The following is a 21,519-nucleotide window of genomic DNA, read 5'->3' as shown; positions in this document are numbered from 1 at the left end:
CTGAACAAACTTTTTTTGTTTCCTTAAAAATGATGGTCTTGGAAATGTAAGCAAATGTCAGTGATGCATAAAGTTCACATTGCATGTCATATCCTTCCATTTATGTATATTCTTTCCTGAGGAGATTGTTCTTTTTGCACACTTATGTGATGTAAACATCACAATATTTATTTTCGGTAGGAAACGTATCACTGGGACAAAAAAAGTTTGATTAAAAATAAGCTGTCAATGTGGTCTCATTGTTCAACAGTTTTATTAAATATGGTTTAAAATGTAGTGCTTGTACTGTACTAAAAAAGTTGACGTCACATGTGCTAAAAATAGATTTGTCCTTTGTAAAAAAATTTTTTTTAAATCTTTCCAACCTTCCATCAGCTTAGGCAGGACGAGGCCGAGCATTTGCTGCAAGTCTCAACGTCTGACTCGTCGCTGCCGGTTTGGTGCTTTCCACTTCTGCCACTGACCAATGTCGGGATGCACTGCTGACAATTGATTCAATTGGATTACCTAGGTCCTCAGACACCACTGAAGCTATGATAATACAATCTCTTGCACAACAAAACAATTGAAAATAACGAGGGCTGTCAAAATTATCGCGTTAACGGGCGGTAATTAATTTTCTTAATCAGGTTAAAATATTTGACGCATTTAACGCACATGCCCCGCTCAAACAGATTAAAATGACAGCACAGTGTAATGTCCACTTGTTACCTGTATTTTTCGGTGTTTTGTCGCCCTCTGCTGGCGCATGGGTGCGACTGATTTTATGGTTTTCAGCACCACATGAGCATTGTGTAATTATTGACATCAACAATGGCGAGCTACTAGTTTATTTTTTGATTGAAATTTTTACAAATTTTATGAAAACGAAAACATTGAGAGGGGTTTTAATATAAAATTTCTATAACTTGTATTAACATTTATCTTTTAAGAACTGCAAGTCTTTCTATCCATGGATCGCTTTAACAATGTTCATGTAATGCCATCTTGTTAATTTATTGTTATAATAAACAAATACAGTACTTATGTACCGTATGTTGAATGTATATACAGTGGGGAGAACAAGTATTTGATACACTGCCGATTTTGCTGGTTTTCCCACTTGCAAGCCATGTAGAGGTCTGTAATTTGTATCATAAGTTCTCTTCAACTGTGAGGGACGGAATTTAATATAAAAATCCAGAAAATCCCATTGTATAATTTTTAAATAATAAATTTGTATTTAACTGCATGAAATAAGTATTTGATATATTACCAACTAGTAAATATTTCAGCTCTTAGTTCTTTGTTAAGAACCCCTCCTGTTCTCCACTCATTACCGGAAGTAACTGCACCTGTTTGAACTTGTTACCTGTATAAAGACACCTGTTCACATGCTCAAACAAACAAACTCCAACCTCTCCACAATGGCTAAGACCAAAGAGCTGTGGAAGGACATCAGGGATAAAATAATAGACCTGCACAAGGCTGGGATGGGCTACAGGAAAATAAGCAAGCAGCTTGGTGAGAAGGTAACTGTTGGAGCGATTATTAGAAAATGGAAGCAGTTCAAGTTGACTGTCAATCTGCCTCGTTCTGGGGCTCCTTGCAAGATCTGACCTCGTGGGGCATTACTGATCATGAGGAAGGTGAGGGATCCGCCCAGAACTACACGGCAGGACCTGGTCAATGAACTGAAGAGAGCTGGAACCACAGTCTCGAAGAAAACCATCGGAAACACATTACGCCGTCATGGATTAAAATCCTACAGTGCACGCAAGATCCCGCTGCTGAAGCCATGTCCAGACATGTCTGAAGTTTGCCACTGACCATCTGGATGATCCAGAGGAGCAATGGGAGAAGGTCATGTGGTCGGATGAGACCAATATTGAACTTTTTTGTCTAAACTTGGCTCGTCGTGTTTGGAGGAAAAAGAAGGATGAGTACAACCCCAAGAACACCATCCCAACCGTGAAACATGGAGGCCAAGGGTACAGGACGACTGCCCCGTATTGAGGGGAGGATCTCAAGCCAGATCTTGGCTGACAACCTCCTTCCTTCAGTGAGAGCCCTGAAGATGGGTCGTGGCTGGGTCTTCCAGCATGACAACGACCCAAAGCACACAGCCAAGGCAACTAAAGAGTGGCTCCGTAAGAAGCATCTTAAGGTCCCGGAGTGGCCTAGCCGGTCACCAGATCTGAACCCGATAGAAAATCTATGGAGGGAGCGGAAAGTCCGTGTTGCCCGGCAGCAGCCCCGAAACCTGAAGGCTCTGGAGAAGATCTGCATGGAGCAGTGGGCCAAAATCCCTGCTGCAGTGTGTGCAAACCTTGTCAAGGACTACAGGAAACGTTTGGTATCTGTAATAGCAAACAAAGGTTTTTGTACCAAATATTAAGTTCGATTTTTGTGATGTATCAAATACTTATTTCATGCAATTAAATGCAAATTTATTATTTAAAAATCATACACCGTGATTTTGTTTTTTTGTATTAGATTCCGTCCCTCACAGTTGAAGAGAACTTATGATACAAATTACGGACCTCTACATGCTTTGCAAGTGGGAAAACCAGCAAAATCGGCAGTGTATCAAATACTTGTTCTCCCCACTGTATCCGTCTTGTGTTTTATCTTTCAATTCTAACAAAAATTTACAGAAAAATATGGCATATTTTATAGATGGTTTGAATTGCGATTAATTACGATTAATTAATTTTTAAGCTGTAATTAAAAGCTGTAATTAACTCGATTAAAAATTTTAATCGATTGACAGCCCTAAAAAAAAAATCCAAAAAACCCACGTGTCAGAGATCCCTAGCATAGCTTCAATTCAAGTCCCAACCTCTTGTTCTTGACTCTTCATCAACTCCACTATGTCGTTGTTCCAACCGAGCATTTCGGCGAACCGCCGCACTGTGTCTTCCAGGTCTCCCAGTTCCACATGATCACCCCTACGCAGCGGGATCCTCTGAAATGGGCCTACAGCATGCCGGTTGAGGAGAAGACGCGGCACCGTGGCACGCACAGTGTTCACCAAGCTGGCAAACGGTTCTATCTGAAATGCCATTTTGTTAAGAATCAATTCATGTGGGCTATCATGATTTTGGAGATCCTCAAACACCACCTGTAGTGAAGTCCCCATGACGAGAAGTAGGTCAGCTTTGGGGAAGTCTTGAGTGTGAAGGAAGTACTTCTGTGGAAGGTCCTCGCCAAAGAAAACCACATCAGGTTTGACCGTGGCGGTGCAGAACGTGCACGTGGGGACATTGCCATTCATGATTAAGCGCTATGAAACAAACCAGACATTAAAATTGGACAGCAGTGGTAACGTCCAATCAGTTTGAACTGGAAGAGGTTAGTAGCAAATGATCGCAACTTCAGTGGCAGCCAATGAGTTCAATGGAAACGCACCTTAGCATCTTCTGCGGGGTACGGCGTGTAGCACAGGTGACAGGAAGCGGTGGTGAAACTACCATGAGCTTCTACTAGTTTGTCATCTGGAATACCGCACACTGAGGTAAACAAGAAGAAATTCTAAAAATGGACTCAAGCAGTTTGGAGACTAGATAGGGGTCTCGACCCATTGTTTTTTTCTATAACTTTTGGAAAAAGAAAAATATCGTTTTGTTTTGCTGTGTTTCAAGAAAAACGGCATAGACTTGAAAAACAGTAAATGAAGTCTTTAGCCGTTGTTCCATTATGATCTTATCTACCACAAGTGGATGGAATAAAATATAACTGTTTTACCTAAATTTGCATTGCCGTGAGTCCCGTGACCCAGAAGATGTTCTGTTGCCTCTGATTCTGCTCCCATAACAAGGATTTGCTTACCCCTAGTGCTAATTAGGAATGGGACGATATATCCACGATATGGTGCCCCTCGATAAGCCAGAGTCACGATACGATATTGAAAAAAATATTTCTTAAAAATCTAAAAGTAGAGATGTCCCGATCGATCGGCATCGGGTCCGATCACGTCATTTTCAAAGTATCGGAATCGGCAAAAAAATATCGGCCATGCCTTTTTTTAATATATATATTTTTTAATTAAATCATTTTCTAAATGTATTTAACGTTACATACATAATATGTTACACTCATCCAGAGTCTTTAGGCTTAAGGTACCGATAACCGCGGTAATTACATTTTTTAAAATGTATCACGTTAAATATTTAATGCATGCGTTGCACGACCGACTCACGCATTGTCGCACTCAATCTGTAATAACGCCGCTTTACCCATTTAGAGAGATAAAAGACAGCGTAATATGAGTAGAGTGAACTTTGGCAGCCTTTGGAGCCTTTTTTTTAATAGGCTAAAAGCCTTACAATCCCTTTCCCTACGATTAAAAACATCATGGGAAGCAATATGGGGACGCAAGATAGCAATTGATCTTTTTCTTAACCCCTTATGTTATTTCCCAACGCAGAGAAGATATATCCATTGGTAACACTACGCACAGTCATGGGTCCACTTCCCATCATGTATTTGGGTTGAATGGTTGCAGTATCATTTACTGAAAGCTCAACAAATACACTAGATGGCAATATTTAGTCACAATATACAAAGTCACACGTTTTTCTATCCGTGGATCCCTCTCAGAGAAAGAATGTTAATAATGTAAATGCCATCTTGAGGATTTATTGTCATAATAAACAAATACAGTACTTATGTACTGTATGTTGAATGCATATATTCGTCCGAGTTTTATTCATGTTTTTCTTAATGCATTGCCAAAATGTATATGATCAGGAAAAATTATCGGGAATTGAATCGGGAGCAAAAAAAAAAAAAGAAAACAATCGGATCGGGAAATATCGGGATCGGCAGATACTCAAACTAAAACGATCGGGATCGGATCGGGAGCAAAAAAAACATGATCGGAACAACCCTATCTAAAAGCGTTCAATTAAATGCTATTTTGTTTCAGTTGCACATGCAAATGCAGTACAGACTACAGTATAAAGCGGCCACAAAACGCAATGGCGATTGCCAGTCATCGCACATTTTATGGATTTAAAGCAGTGAAAGAACGTTTTGAAGATCTAGTGAAGTACCCCCCCACACACACACAAAAACTGGGAGCTATTATTTCTAAATAAAAACTTGCAGCATTTTCATTTTGTTTCTACAGTAACAATCACATTGAAATTTTCTTAACAAATAGCCATAGAATTATCAACACTGTTGGTCTCTTGGGCTTCAAGACTACTTGATAGCGCCATCCCAAAATTATTCACCATGAAGATTTGAACCAACTTCCCTTGCGAGAGACAGGCAACCTCTGCTGCCACCTGCTATCAACACTGTTGTCGTACAAGATATTGCTACCATGCCTCATGCCTCTGAGTATGCAATACGGCACCACAGATCCAAAAGTTAATGTTCTGCGCTAATTAATTCTCCCATTAATGTTCCAATGAGCTCTTTCATTAATTGCTAGTTATGCTATTAGGTTGTTGTTATGTCATAATTTTAGTATCGTTTTGAAAACGCGAGGTTGAATGACCTATTACTTTTCGTGGAGAGGGTGGAAGCCTGTTCTTCTGCTAACATAATGTGGATGAAAATTGATTTATCCTGCCTCATGAGCGCCACTACATGGTCAGTGGAAACTTGTGGTAAAACTGTGGAGGTAAGCCAGCAATTTGACTATTAATATTAATTGATAATATATAATAATATTATAATTTAATAATATTAATGAGGTTTATTTCCCAAGTCATGTAGCAGTGCATCTAGTCTATATATCGCGGGTTCATCGTGACCTTTCATATCGCGATATATCGTCAAATGACATTTTGTCCCAAATCTAGTGCTAATCTTAGCTAGTGCTGCAATTTCAAAACCTCATGTTATTGACACACCTGAAATTCTGCATACATTTTTAATTGTCATATCATCTTTCCGAACTACATGTTTACCAAAACTGGTAGGAGCATAACTTCGAAGACAGGGATATGGTTGAAGTTAACGTTAGGAATAAAGTTAGTTTTAGACCACGTTACGAACATCCGGATCACGGCAATGTGGGGAAAACGAAAACATAATGGTTGTATTTTATTTCCAGACTTATGGTAAATACAATCATAATTGAACTACAGATAAAGGATTGTTTTCTGATTTTTAATAGCCAATTATGAATTGGAAAACGTAAAATGATTAGTTTCCCGTTTTTTTGTTGTTGTTGACCCACACATCAGACGAAACATGACAATAGGCTTGTTTTCCATTTTTCTTTTACCGAAACTTGGAAGAAAAAAACAAATGGCCAAAAGCCACTGCCACTCACATTTCTCCAGGCCATCGATGTTCTGCGTGTACATTCGGAGAAGCAGGCCTTTGTGGTGTAGCATGCGGATAAAGTAGTGGATGTAGTTAGGCTGATGACTGCCGGGATATAGCACCTTGGCCAGAGAGAAGAAAGGCTGTGGGTCGTTGGAGAAGTAGTCCACGTTAAAAATGGCCTCCGGGTAGGGGATGTTGTACGCCTCCAAGTTTGCGTAAAGGCCCGTCCCTGGAGTTCTGACAGAGAGCAGTGACCAGTATAAGAGAGTGTGCTTCAATTAAGGCATACACACAAACAGCAACACCACAAACCTGAAATCGGGAATTCCGCTGGCGGTACTGATTCCGGCTCCGGCTACCACAACCACATTCTTACAGCGACCCATCTTCATCAGGCGGGCGACTGATGCGAGACCTCCACCAGATTTGTTTGCAGAAGGACCACTAGGACGTTGACCTAACTGCTTTCCTACACTGAAGAAGCCAAGAGCAATTTCAGTTTCCCAAATTATGTCATCATTGGATTCTGCAGCAAATATAAGTTTTCCAACCTCGCATTTAGGCCTCCTTGCCCATTGACATTCATCAGACTGAGGTCCTGAGCCAGGGTCGAGTCAGCCTGCTTTTTGCGCGGTTTTCCATAGCGGCCTGATCCAGAGTCCTGTGACTCAGCGCTTCTTGAACTACGCGTTATTCGTGCATCTGCTGGCCGTGAGGATCTATTGGACACGCTCATCTTGGCTCTTTGTGAAAGGGAAAAAACAAAATTACAAAAGAAGGGAGCCAAAAATCAAAGCAACATTTTTACAAATAGGCAGATCTAAACAATGACAGACAAGAAAGACAACGTTGATTGGTGTTTTGCGTTTTGATCAATTTAATTGGCTCGTTGCTAAACCAATCAATGTTTTGATCAAAATCCATATACTGTTATACCCTTAGTAAAAAGTACACTGCTCAGGATGTTTTATTGTTATTGCATGTGGGCAAAGCATGCTGGTTAAGTTTGATGACTGGCTATTAGGGGTGTGACAAAATATCGAAGTGGCGATATATCGTGATACTTTGTATCCCAAAAGGTTATCGATATGCTCCTGTCAAGAATCGAGATATCGTTTTAAAAAGGTGTCAATGTTAAAAAACTAAAATAAAGGAACCATCAAGTCACTACCAAAATCTTCCACTATAATAGTGTCTCAGTTAACTCTAAGGCTGCCATTGACGGTGCTCGACGCACAATCCATTTAGACTGAGAACGTTCGTTCATTCAAAAACAGAGCATTCACAGTCATTCGGTCCGATTTTCAGGGCATTTACAGGTAACTTGTTCATTTTAGGGCATTTACAGGTCATTTCCTGTAGCGTTTGAGTCACTGCCTATTCATTTGGGTGATTCCCAGGACACTTCTTTTTGTGTAACTCAAAATCAACAGGAAGTGACCCATAAAATACCCCAAAATCAACAGGAAGTAACTGAAACTCAACAGCTAAATGACCTTAAATGGCCCAAAATTACATCATTGCCGCATTGGCTGCCACTGACGGCCATAGTCGTTCAATCCATTTGAAGTGGGAGGGTGGCGTTCATTCGCTGCCACCCTCCCACTTCAAATGGATTGAACGTCTACTCGTGATAAACTCATTCCAATTCACAGCAGACACTTGTTTTTCTGTTTATTAGTTTGTAGAAAATCCTAGACCAATGTAAGAATGTATCGATAATCGTTGTATCGCCATATCGTCAGATCATCGTTATCGTGAGCTTTGTATCGCAAATCGTATCGTATCGTGAGGTACCAAGAGGTTTTCACTCCTACTGGCTATAAAACTTGTAAATAAGCTCTACAAAATCAGAGATTAACCAAACATATTCTGTGTGATGAGCGTCACACTCATTCCACTCATATTTAGGAAGCTTTTAGCTTGGAATCAACTCCCCATCGGCCACCCTCGGCACTGTGAAACGCTTTAAAACGGTCAACTGTTGAACAAAAGCTAATGGCTGCAATATATTTGGTTCTGACACCACCTTTACCCAGCTCTCACTTCTGAGAAGCTATGCTAATACAGTCCACAGCTGTGGCAGCTTTACTGTTCAGGGAAAGTCAGAGGGGTTAGCTGAGGGGTGGAGGCAGGAAAAAAAGAGGACCAAGATTGACCGTGTGTCAACAAACCCAGCTGGAGAACAGAAAAAGATGCCCCCTCCCTTCTCTGAGTAAGGACTGCAGAGATAAATGATACAGAGGCGGGATTCAATAAAGAGGGAACAGAGGAGAACAGGGGGTGAGGGAGAGGGGGGGGGGCTTCTTTTCCAAAGCTATTCCGGGCGGAGAGGAATGAGTGATCAGCAAGGAGGCCAACAATAGGAGAGACAAGCTGTAAAACATGGCTGCATCGAAGATAAGGCCTTGGCTTTTCTCCGCTGGTGGCCCTTTAGCACTCCCTAGAGGCCATGACGGCACCACACGTAGAGCTGGAATGCCAATTGGGTATACAATTTACCAAGTTGGCTTCCATTGAAGACGTTAGATGCCCGTTTGAACTGGGAGAGACTGGCAGCTTCTGATCACTGTCAGCCATCCTAGTTTATATGGCTTGGAAACCTCACCGTCATTAGCAATGTGTTAATCTGGAAATGAAGAACAGTACAGGTAGTCCCCGGGTTAAGAACGAGTTCCGTTCCTACCCTAGGGATGTAACCCGAGTTTCAGCGTGAATCGGAATTAAAATTTCAAGTACCCCCAAATCTCAAAATAACTATCTCAAAAGTCCAGAAATATTGTATTTTGTATAATGATGGCGGATACACTGCCCTCTGGTGGCAGCCTTGTATGACCGAGGAGCAGACTCAGATATCTGACATGGATCAAGGATAGCTGCGCTGTGTTTTGGCCCACATAAGGCTGTAAGTTGTTTCAGCTAATATATGTTCGTGTAAGCATTTCTAATTAGGTTTAGAGTTAGTTTGTGGAGTTATGTGTGAGCGATTTGCTATGAGAATTGTAAATACGTTAGCATTCGTAGCATTTAAGCTAGCAGGTTTCTGTTAGGTTTTAGGCTAATTTATTCCAAATTTACATATTGATCAGACTAAATGAATGTTTGAAAACCATTTGCGTGTCGTTTTGAACATAAGTGTACATGTGTGTTGCAGCTTTACTAATTGTCAAAAGGAAGTAAAAAGCTTCAAAAAGCATAATTGCCTTGTTTGCTGTCTGTAATGCTGAACAACTTCACATTTAGTGAGGACAGAACATGTCAAATTAATGAAGTAAAAAATAAGATACTGTGAGATACAATAAGGTACTGTTAATGCGACTTAAAAAAAAACAAAAAACAACTAGAGACAAAACGGCGGACGAGTCAAGTACGTCGTAACCCTGGGACTACCTGCATATCGAAGCAATATTTAAACTACTTTCAGGGGATTTAGTTACACAAATGCAGAATAAATGGTATTTTTAAGGAATTCAAACCTTCTTGTGCACATTTAAAAAGGCTATAATTCAATCACACTTCAGTGGGTTTTTTTGGGGGGGAGGGGCACATCCTTAAGAACTATTAAAACAGCTGGATGTTGGGGGTGTCTTTTGTGTGGACTCCCCTCCGTCAGACATTGCTGCAGAGTACTGGCAGTAAATCAGCCGCCTACTTAGTTATTAACTCAAAAATGGGGTAGATAACACAGCGCCTACCACCCTTTTTTTTTTTTTTTTTTTAATCCATGCATGTTTTTTTATGTCAACACACTTACTTTGGTTTTGTCAGTCAACACACTTACTTTGGTCACTGATAGATTGATCAAAACAATTATATATATATATTTTTTTACTGAGAATGGTTAAAAAAAAAAAAAAAAACTTAGCCCCATTCCCATTGTGTCAGTATGTTGCACCTCCATGAAATAAGCAGTATGCACCAAAGGGAACTGCTTTTTTCCCGCATAACACATGTGAAGTGTTGATTTTTTTTTTTTCATGATTAATATTGCTTTATAGAAGCTGCCAGCAATTAAGCAGAAGAAACACATGCACAGAAGAGGAGCTTAAGGATTGAAGTAGTTAAGAAAATCAGTGAAAGCAGATAATGGAATAAAGTAGGGCTGTGACAATACATCGTAAAGGTGATGTATCGCGATACTTATTAGCCCAAAAGGTTATCGATATGCTCCCACCAAAAATCGATATACCGTTTTAAAAAAAGTGCCACTGTTTAAAAAAAAAAAAATTAACCAACAGGTCGCTGCCAAAATCTTCCATTAGAATAGTGTCTACGTTCACTCACTGGCTGCCATTAACGGCGCTAGAATTCCAATTCGTTTATACTGGATTGGACGTCTAGCGTCGTCAATGGCACTGAAACATTTCATTCATTCAAACATTCATTTTTAGGGGATTGACAATATATCGAAATGGTGATATATCGTGATACTTTGCATCCCAAAAGGTTATCGATCATGCCAAGAATCGAGATATCGTTTTGAAAAGGTATCAATGTTTTATTAAAAAAAAAAAAAAAAAAAAAAGGAACCAACAAGTTGCTACCAAAATCTTACAACATAATAGTGTTTCAGTTAACTCAATGGCAGCCATTGAGAGTCACTGTTTCCAATTTTCAGGGCATTTACATGTCACTTTCTGTTCATATTAGGGCATTTACAGGTAACTTCCTTTTGAGTTTGAGTCACTGCCTATTCATTTGTGGGATTCCCGGCTCACTTCCTGTTTTGCAACCTAAAATCAACAGGAAGTGCCCATAAAATGCCCCAAAATCAACAGGAAGTGACTGAAAATCAACAGCTAATGACCTAAAATGGCCCAATGACCTCCTTGCCTGGCATTAATTGACTGCCACTGATAGGTATAGAAGTGGGAGGGGCCGGTTTGAAGTGGGAAGGGTTAATTTGCTGCCACCCTCCCAATTCAAATGGATTGGACATAAACTTACAGCAGAAGGATGAATATAGCTTGTTTTTTCTGTTTATTAGTTGTTTTGTAGTATTATTTCCTGACCAATGTATCGATGATCGCTGTATTGCTATATCGTGAGATCATCGTTATCGTGAGCTTCATATCGGAAATCGTATCATATCATGAGGTACCAAGAGGTTCCCACCCCTATTCATTTTGTGGGCATTTACAGGTCACTTCCTGTTCATTTTAGTGCATTCACAGGTTACTTTCGGTTGATACTGAGTCACTTCCTATTCATTTGGGGACCTTCTTGAGTCACTTCCTTTTCAGTAATCCAAAATCAACAGGAAGTGATCTGTAAATGCCCCAAAATCAATAGGAAGTGGTCCATTAATGTCCTAAAGGAAAAGGAAATGACTGAAAATCAACAGCAAATGACATGAAATTCCCCAAAATGAACTCGTTGCCTGGCATTGGCTGCCACTGACGGCCCAAGAAGTCCAATCCGTTTGAACTGGGAGGGTGGCAGTGAATGAAGACTTCTACTAGTGGTGGTAACTCATTCTAATTCAAAGAAGGAGGATGAAAATAGATTGTTTTTCTGTTTATTAGTTGTTTTGTAGAATATAGTAAAATGATTTCCCGATCCACGTATCGATAATTGTCGTATCGCCATATCATGAGATCATCGTTATTGCGAGCCTTGTTTCGCAAATTGTATTGCATCGTCAGGTACCCAGAGGTTCCCACCCATAGAGTAAAGTGGGGAAAAAAAGACTGGCACTAGCCCTCCATCTGTGAAATGGGAAGAACTAGGGCAAGTATTTGAAGCTCATAGTAACAAAGGTGTAAAGTGTGTCTCAACAAATGCATATGTTCGGAGGTCAGCCAGGTCAGAGAATGGAAATCTTGCAATAAGTTATTCAATAGATCATTCCATTGGAGTGAGTTTGACTTAGTTTCTTTGTGTAGTTTACTTTGTATTTGGGGCTGACTGCACAATAAAGGGAGAAAAGAAGAAGGAAAAACAATTTATATTCAAGACAGGTTTTTCACTTAAGTTCCAGGAAGGAAATAGCAGAACTCTTGTTCAGCATTCTGTTAAATAAAATAAAACTTGAGAAAAAAAGGATTCTGAAAATAATGTTTAGTTCAGGCCATAATGCCCACCCTTATATTTACCTCAATCAGAGTTAAAAACGTCAGTCACTTTGGTTAGAGAAGGCCCTGATGTGATAGAAAACACTTTTATCGTTGTTAGAAGCATTATATAAATGACAGAGCGTCTTTAAAAAGACTTTAAGTGGTCGCCCTGATGTGAGCCCCTCCCTTGTTTGGCCTTTCACACAGTTTACTCTTCGCAGTGTAGAATTTGAAGGCCCGTTGTGGCCAAAGCTCCAGACCACCGGCAGTGTCGCTGCTCACATGAGTGCTGTGGTGATCTCATTAGGACCTCAGCTCACAACACTGGGCACACTCCAGTGCTCACCACTACACCCCCTCCGACCACAATAGATAATCCGTTTACAATTTTCACCGGGAAGTGATCAGACCCAAATCTTGACATAGAACACATCAAGTCAGTGCAAAAACAAACCACTAAGGCTGCAACAACTAATCGATTAAATCGGTTAAAAACAATAAATAAATTAGTTGCCAAGGAATTCGATAATCAATTTTTGACAGCAGCTATGAGCAGTCCCGTTTGGATCCTTGTTTGTGTGTAATATGAGGCTACGCGCGCACAAGTGATTAGAGCAAGAGAGAGAGATTTCACTGCTACACTCAGTTTGGGTTCCTGAATCTACATTACGAAGTGTCAAGAGTTAGATTGTCTTTTGTGTTGTTGGAACCAGTGTACCTCCGTCAGAGGTGAGTGAATGAATTCAGTTGTATTGTTTGCATTCTTTGTTCATGAGATGTTACTACTTAGCACGGAGCGCTAAGCTAGTTAGTGATTACGCTAATCAGTGTCTTAGGTGTCCGTTTGTATTGTCTTTTGGAGAAGCATACCAGCACTTGAGTTATTGTTAGATAGTAAAGTTGTCTCATTTCTTTTTATTTCGAAGACGCAAAACATGCAGAAATAATGCAAGTGAGCTTGCTCGCAACATCGGCGACGCTATCAATGCGGGATGCTCCAGCCTCAACAAGGCCTGTGATGAGCTGTCACAGGTGAAGATGGACCAAGCAGCGTCTAGTGTCGCCACAGCATAAATGGTGACGAAAATCATCACGGAGATTCGGGACCAAGAGAGGCTTGTTCGCGGGAACCAAGCCAGGGCTGACGGTGACTCAACCACCCGCACGGGTTGCGGCAGAGGTGGGCTTCGGTGTCTCCCTTGGCTGTCTTCCATCAACGGAAGATCTCTTAGCAGAAAAACTCTAACCTAATCAATGAGCAAACGGATGACTGACTGCTTGACCCAAGTGTTACGTCTAATCAATGACTTTTGGGAAGATAATTCATGTGTAAAAAAAAAAAAAAGGCGGGAAAAAAAAAAAGAAAGAAAATACTGCACTTGTATCGCAATGTGAAATGCCTACGTTATCATACAAAGATCAACTTCCTTTGGTTTAATGGGGACGGGATTTTATAAGCCTAGGCTTCTCCTGTCAGCCCTTGACTTTTCTTTGGGTTAATTAATCTTATCGCAATGCAGTCTTGTAACTGTCAATGACACCGATGATGATGACAATAAACAACAAACAACCACAAACATTACCCATTCATTTAACAGCTTAAGACCCTTTCACACATACCTGAACTCTGGTCAATTCCCAGGATTAAAACAGGTAGGTTTTATGTGTGAAAGCAATTTCACACTGACGCAGACATTTACCGGGTAACGTCCTAGTATAATGTCCTGGACTTACCCGGGATGCAGCATGTGTGAATTCAGGCATTGAATTTCCGGGTCACAGCATGAAGGCTGATGATGTATATATCATTTCGGGTCGATCGTCATTTCCTCTTTCTTTACAGTAAGACGAAAGGCGGTAAACAAACATCGCAATTATCAACATGGCAAATTGGAAATAGCAAAATTAAGCTGAAAACATACTGAAATTAATTTGCTACTAGATCGTACAGCCGAGAAAGAGACAGTCCATCGTCCATCTTTAGAAATGTGTAGTTTATTTTGTTCCCGATGCAGACCAAAAATGACGTAATGTCCAGGTTATACAATCGCGGCAGCCGCCCTCCCCGCACAGAGAGCTTCGAGTCGTCAACACGGGACAAGTCTGAAAGTGTCCGACCCATGTTATTCCCGGGACATCTCTCCATGTCTGAAAACCACGACACGGGTAAATCCCGCGTCACCTTACACGGAAATTTTATTTCAGTCTCATAGGGGCTTTAGTCTCGTTTCAACAATAACTCCCATTTAAACTGTAATTTGTCATACAAAAGAGTGTGCTTTGAAATTTGAATTGTATCTATGAACAACTGTTTGATAAAGAAAACTGATTCATTACAGTCTGTCTCCTCCTTATTCGATTTTGTATTAGTTTGTTTAAAGAAAATAAATGAGTCATTGAAACAATTTATATCAGAGCTTTGCCCACAAGAAAAAAAAATGTCAATCAGCATTCAAAAGGACTTTTTTTAATTGAATGAAGAGGACTTTTGTCTGATTTGTGTACTGAGGAATTCTTTTTATGTTTTATACTCAGAACCTTTATTTGAAAACTTTAACAAGTTTTATGTACGGTACCTAAAACAGTACATTTGTAGGCTACAATTGAGTCAGGAAGCTATAATAAAATAGTATTTTTAAAAGAAATAGTCATCTATTTTGTCTTCATTTTTACTTAGAACATGCCTAAAACAACTTCAAGTTAATTTGTGAAGGTAACTGAAAAAAGTGACATTCATCTGATTAGTTGTTTAATTAATCAATTACAAATAATAGTTAGTTGCAGCCCTACAAACCACATTACTGAATTTGTGGGGCTGTTATTGTGGCATTTTATCAGTGAAAAAAAACTCCCTATTTGCAGTCTTTGTCTACAGGCCAAAGCCATGTGTTTAATATAAAAAACACTTTTTTAGCACCAACTTGCGGCATTTAAGGATCGGATTCGGGTGAAAAGGATCGTGTTAGTAATTTTTTTTCTAAAGAAAAGAATATATATATATATATATATATATATATATATATATATATATATATATATATATATATATATATATATATTTTTTTTTTTTTTGGTGTGTGTGTAAAGGGCTAAAAAGTAACAAAATAATCCAGAAATACAATGGCATTCCCAAAAGAAACAAAAATATATGTTTTATACTCTGTAACGCCCCCAGAAAAGTGGAAGTACTGTAAACAGTACAGTACAGTACTGTAACATGTCTGTAACTTTTGTTAAAATTGACATAAAAACAATTTTTTTTCAGTATCAAATCGGCACTCGGTATTGGCAGATTCTCAAAATCTGGTGACTCAGACGCTGGTGCAAAAATATGCAATCATGACATCCGTACTCTAAACCTTTTCTTGGTTTTCATTTGATAATTAGCAAACGTTTGCAAATATATAGTGGGGTTAACCATAGTTTCAAAAGAGTAGTAATACCAGTCAGATATTACAACTGAAAGGCATCTTAAATTGTTCCAAATCCATTTTTCCATGTATTTATTAAAGATGCACTGATACCGATACTAGTATCGGCAGGGGGCGCCGATCCGGCCCGAAATGGTGGTATCGGTATCGGCGAGTACCAACAAAGACGGCGCCGATACCATTTACCGGTCCATTATTATAACATTTGACCGCAGCCTTTTTTTTTCCTCCTGGCGCTCACTACACTCTGTCTCTGTGTTGTGTGATGACACGTGAACACCAAGCAGCTATCGCTATTGGCCTGCTCCAGACCAATGAGAACGGGCCAATAGCCACTCCTGACCAATGACAAGGCCGCTTGGCGGCGCCGACATGGCGGCGGTCGGGAAATATTTCAAAATAGAAATCCCGTCAATTAAAATCAATGGCTGCATGCAAGATTTGCGGCCTGAAAGTTTTGAGATGTGGAGTTAAATCGGCCAGTTTCAATACCTCGAACCAGATAAAACATTTGAAGACGAAACGTGAACGAACACAACGAGTTTGAGCCTGCAAGAGAAGGACTGCTCTTCAGAGGAAGGTCGCTGGACCAGAGCAACAATCTCTGGTCAGTTCACAACGTCTACTTTACTTTTATTGTCTTTTATTGAAAAAAATGCTGCATTAATTTGGGAACTTTTTCCAAAGTAAGGTTGCCACCTTTCAGAAATAGAAATAAGGGACCCCCCCCCCCCCCCCCCCCCCCCCGAAAAAAGGAGGCTAATAGAGAGACGGGATGCTGTGGTCAATTATTATTACTTAGAATTGTTAGTGTCCGCAAATGCGGAAACAAGGTTGGACCTCGAAGCGGACAACAAGCGGGGGATACGTACAAGGGTTTAATGATTGCAAACAAAAAATAACACGCGATCGCGGGATAGTAGAAATAACAAAAGGAGTCCATGACAGCAGGTCGACGAAGCTCAATACTTCAAACTCGAAGGTTAACTAAGACGATAGGCAGCAAGCCAAAAAGCCAAAATAAAAACACTCAAATACCTGCACAGGGTAGAGGTTACAAACGAGTGCAGCACACTAACAGAAAAAACCCAATGCAGGGGCGTAACAAGCAAATGTAGCGAGACTATAGTGCGAGATGTCAAATGGCGATCTGCAAAGCAAATATCTCGGCAGCCTTCTCTGAGCTCACCCGTGCTTAAATGCTGCGTTGATGAGCCTGCATTGGATTCAGGTGCGACGTCAGGAACGCCCCCACTAACACCCCAGCAACATAACACAATCTAACCAGCAGCAGAATGTGACAATAATTTCATGAAAGTTGCACTGTTTGGCCTTTGAGAGGTTTAAAAAAAGTTTACTATGAACTTATTTTTACTTTCTTAATGTTGGGCTAGTATTATACTTTGTACTAGTCTTTTTCCTGTTTTGAAAAGGTAAGCAACAGCCTGACAAAGCCTTGATAGCAATGATTTCACATCCAATTATGTAGCTCTTTGGGGGGGGGATTATATATATATATATATATATATATATATATATATATACACACACATAAATAAACGGGGTGGTATCGGTATGGTATCGGTATCGGCCGATACTGCACAGCCAGGTATCGGTATCGGGGCCAAAAAATGGTATCGGTGCAACACTAGTATTTATACTTGTAAAGTGGTGGCATATGTCAATTTGAAAAGAAATCGTAGACCAAAATATCACACGTGCTATTTTGAAAGGAGCCATAAATTATGACAAAAATGTGGAATTCAAAATTAACATTTATGTCATCAGAGGGCTCATCCTCCTTCTTGTGATGCTTGTTCTTTGTGTTTAACCTCTTAACTGAATTTGGATCTCCCCCACAATACAAGGACTGGCAACAGGCATCTCGGTTGCCAAGGAAACCTCTTCATCACTTGGTCAGAGAGGTAAGAGCTCAATGCTGTCTCTCCACCTGCTCGCTAATGACATATCAACGTGCCTTTGTGTGGCCCGCCGATGACACAAAGCTGCATGTGCTTATTTGCGTTAGCGTATTGCTTGGTGTCCCACAAGGGAACGCGACGACTAATGACTCATCCCTTGTTACTCCTCTGAGGATGAGCCACTCGCTCCACCTTGAGATCCAAACAACTGAGGCCTTCAACTGATAGCAACAGGATAAGCTGCACTTAAAACCAAAAGGAAATCTGAGTCAACTTCAGAAGCTATAGTCTGTCACATGACAAGAGGCTGACATATTAACTTCTGCATGATTTAAAAATGAATTTGATGCAGTTGACCCGGGATTTACCAGAGATTTCAACATCTTCTGCAGAAATAAAAAGAGTCCGCAGAATACAGGACGAGGTGTACAATATTAAATTTTGCTTGTAGTTTTCATAATGGCCGCTAGATATCACGGTTAAACAGAACCTGCCACACACTGAAAAGAAATTATAATTTCTGACTGAATGTTTACCATTTTTACAGCAGTCAGCAGTAATGTTTCTAAAATAAGTGGAAAATATAGACCCTACCCACGTGACGTCACAACTCCTTCCTCCTGACTGGTGCCGCCCAATTGTCCGTCAACACATCATGTTTCCCTGTTACGGCTACGTACATTCCTCCTATTTACAACGTGTTTTTCTGCTCGTTAACATTAATAATCAAAATGGTGAAGGCGTGTGTGGCGGTCGGTTGCAATAACAGAGAAGATAGACGGAGAAGACGGAGAGACTTGAAGTTCTACCGGATTCCGAGAGACCCGGAGAGAAGAGAGCGAGATGGGCTGCTGCAATTCGACGAGAAAACTGGGCTCCAAACGATTACCACAGATTATGTAGTAGTCATTTTGTATCTGTAAGATGCATTTAATATATATTTAGAGGGTTTTGGGCTGACAACCACAATTACGATCATTGCTAGGCTAATCGCCGACAACATACACGTATGTATGTAGTGAGAATGCTATCGCTAAACCATATAAACATTAAAAGCCCTAACTCCATTGACAAACGACATGAAATACATTAGACTTGACAGTGGATGTTAGCAATAACAAAAGGTTTTGAATTGAAAATTTCGTAACTCACCTTTCCAAGCACAAGATAGATTCCTGCCGAATTTTCGTGGACGAGGACCTGTTTCACCCAACCAGCAACGAAGTATTTATAAGCCTCCAAGCTCTTAAAGTTTTTCAAACTTTCGTGAGAATAGGCTGATTTTGTGTGGACAAGATAGTTGTACAGTTCAGGGTAGCTAGCAGATGTCAGGCAAATACGGCGGAGACAGCGGGTCGAAAAACATCGATTTAGGCATCAAATATGGATCTGGCGAATGGATAAACTGAAGCTTTTCCACATAACGCCTTTTATGCAACACATCAAGTGAGTTTACGGCATCCGAAAGCACCGGGTCTTCCATGAAATGCATTATAAATTGCTCGATCAATTGAGACCATTGATAATACAGACACAAAATGACGGACAAGTGGGCGGAACCATACAGCGAGCACGTGATTTTGTGACGTCGGTGGGTAGGGTCTATATACGTAGTTTAAAAATTTTTTTTTTTTAAATAAAAAAATTATTTGTTCATAGATAAACCGCACTGGAGTATAAAAGGCATCCGTCCTCACCGTTTTATGGGATATTTACACCAAAAGATATTAACCAGTAACACTTTAATTGACAGCGGCATCATAAGACTGTCATAAGACCAAATGAAACACCATGAAGCTCTGAACCAATTGGCTGCAAAGCTTCTATGCTTCAAGAAGCTTCATTTGGCCATCACTGCTCCCTTGGGGGAGACAGTCAATCTCCCAGCCACCTGCTGTCAACAGTGTCGTCTAACATGCCTCCTAACATGCATTGCTGCGCTACAGACAAAATTCATGTTCTGTGCTAATTATTTCTTCAGTTACTGTTCCAGTTGTTTCATTAATTGCTTGTTATGGTATTTGGTAACACTTTATTTGACAATAGCGCCATAAGACTGTCATAAGACAATCATAATTATGACATGACACTGTCATGAGCATTAATGAATGCTTATAACCGATGTCATTTATTGTCATCCGGGAAATTATCTCACTTTTGAATGGCTGTAAAAGATCTAAACTGGACATAAATTTAGTTAATGACATACTTTGCCGGATGAAAATTAATTACATCTGTCATAAGCATTCAGTAATGCTCATGAGAGTGTCATGTCATAATTATGACGGTCTTATGACAGTCCTATGACGCTGCTGTCAAATGAAGTGTTACCTATTTACCCAAATAAATGAACAAACAGCTGCACTAGACTATAAGCTGCAGGATTCAAAATGAGGGAAAAAAGTTGTGCCTCATAGTCTGAAAATTATGGTTAACATTTCCTTATAATATCACTTCAAACCTGTTGTTTGATTAAATGTTTTGCACTTTGAAGTTTTGCAAATAAATATGCTGCCCAAGGGTAACACAGACAAAATGACAATTAAGGTGTTCTATTCTATTCTATTCTATTCTATTCTATTCTATTCTATTCTATTCTATTCTATTGATGTTTATTAGCTTGCCACAATGTTTCAGTGTTTTGGTATTGCAAATACTCTCAAAAGAGATTTTTTACATCACTGTTGCATAAATTATATTCTAAGTTCTAACGTTCCATTTTAGATTTTTGTTTTTTTTTTTGGGGGGGGGGGGCACAGAAAACAACTTGCGGATTCAGGATTGTACCCCGTGGAATTGACACATTTTTGCTGCTGATTCCTGGGGGAACTAAATTAAAGTAGATAGTGAAGTCAGTCTTTGTATAAAATGACTCAAGTCCTCGCAAATGTAGGCAAACTGCTCAGAAGGACAAAGAAAGGAAACTATTCATTAAATAAAAATATAATTAACATTGGTTAGAAATCACTGTACTTTTTTGTTAAATAAAAAGTGTAATAAATGCTTTATTACTTATGATGAAAAAATTGAAATGATAGCAAATCACACTTTGCTTACCAAATGCATTGTTTATTTGTGACCAATACTTGAAAGAGGTTAGAGTGCCACCTAGTGTAATAGACCGCTAATTGCATGGGGTTATATGAGACTTGCCTCTTTGTTTTCTTTTTCATTGTTTGTTTTACATTAAAAAAATGATTGACACCAAAACAACATACGAAACTGCCCAGAATTCGTTTTACCATAATCTAACAATAACTTATGTTTTTATGTTTGCCTCAAATATATCTCAAATTAAGATTAACAGAATTTTACAAGCAACATCCATTAAACAGCCTAGAAATTCCCAATCAAATCGAAAAAAAGGAAATAAGTCAATAATGTGTGTCCTAAAATGTCAGAAAAGCTTACTAGTGGTGACACAAATAGAAACACGCACATATCTGGGGGAAAACGAGATTATCTACCTTCTCTCTCCACCGAGCAGAATCTATGACAGTCCAGCAGACGAGAATGCCGTTGGTTGGGATAAAATACGTTTTGGGAAGAGGAACGGGCGGGTCACGGCTAATGGAAGACGGTCCTAACCGAGTCGAAAAAACATAACTGTCAAACTTGGGAAGCTGCTTCCGGAAACTCACGGAGCCATTACAAACATCGGCGGGAAAAAAAAAAAAAAAACTAAGTTCGTGTCACGTGATATAGTGTTTCCGCTTTTCTTTTCCATTGTCATGTATATTTTTCTTTTATGGCGTATATGGTTTGTAGTACATCAAAAAAGGGAGACGACTAGAAGTAAAATAACATGATGAATTAGGATAATTAAATAGATTTTTAAAAGAG

The 21,519-nt window shown here is 39.7% G+C and overlaps 1 protein-coding gene across 3 annotated transcripts; it reads right to left on the bottom strand.

Moving 5' to 3' along the window:
* Window positions 1-50: 50 nt before the first annotated feature.
* si:dkey-103i16.6 (uncharacterized protein LOC557125 homolog) lies at window positions 51-21,326 on the bottom strand. 3 transcript variants are annotated; one of them, XM_057837098.1, is made up of 9 exons: window positions 21,144-21,205; window positions 17,832-17,921; window positions 6,819-7,011; window positions 6,580-6,741; window positions 6,272-6,504; window positions 3,391-3,491; window positions 3,104-3,265; window positions 2,822-3,034; window positions 51-482 (listed from the first exon to the last, which is right to left on the bottom strand). In XM_057837098.1, the coding sequence occupies exons 3-9, from the start codon at window positions 7,001-7,003 to the stop codon at window positions 372-374; spliced, it is 1,167 nt and encodes a 388-aa protein (XP_057693081.1). In that variant the 5' UTR covers window positions 7,004-7,011; window positions 17,832-17,921; window positions 21,144-21,205; the 3' UTR covers window positions 51-371. The 3 variants fall into 3 exon arrangements, with proteins under 3 accessions (XP_057693081.1, XP_057693079.1, XP_057693080.1); XM_057837096.1 differs by lacking the exon at window positions 17,832-17,921 and having other exon boundaries at window positions 57-482; window positions 6,819-7,010; window positions 21,144-21,326; XM_057837097.1 differs by lacking the exon at window positions 17,832-17,921 and having other exon boundaries at window positions 57-479; window positions 6,819-7,010; window positions 21,144-21,326.
* Between the last annotated feature and the right edge of the window lie 193 nt (window positions 21,327-21,519).

This window comes from Corythoichthys intestinalis, chromosome 5, assembly GCF_030265065.1.
Source record: "Corythoichthys intestinalis isolate RoL2023-P3 chromosome 5, ASM3026506v1, whole genome shotgun sequence".
In the NCBI taxonomy this organism is placed as follows: Eukaryota; Metazoa; Chordata; class Actinopteri; order Syngnathiformes; family Syngnathidae; genus Corythoichthys; species Corythoichthys intestinalis.
Note: the sequence above shows the minus strand (reverse complement) of the source record. Positions and strands in the feature narration are given on the sequence as shown.

What these genes read in the sequence shown, in the direction of transcription:
- si:dkey-103i16.6 (XM_057837096.1), bottom strand. Translation starts at nt 7,003, where the DNA reads ATGAGCGTGTCCAATAGATCCTCACGGCCAGCAGATGCACGAATAACG. An exon ending in AGCGGAATTCCCGATTTCAG is followed by an intron (nt 6,505 to 6,579) that starts GTTTGTGGTGTT and finishes GCTCTCTGTCAG; the next exon opens with AACTCCAGGGACGGGCCTTT. An exon ending in TCATGGGGACTTCACTACAG is followed by an intron (nt 3,035 to 3,103) that starts GTGGTGTTTGAG and finishes ATGGCATTTCAG; the next exon opens with ATAGAACCGTTTGCCAGCTT.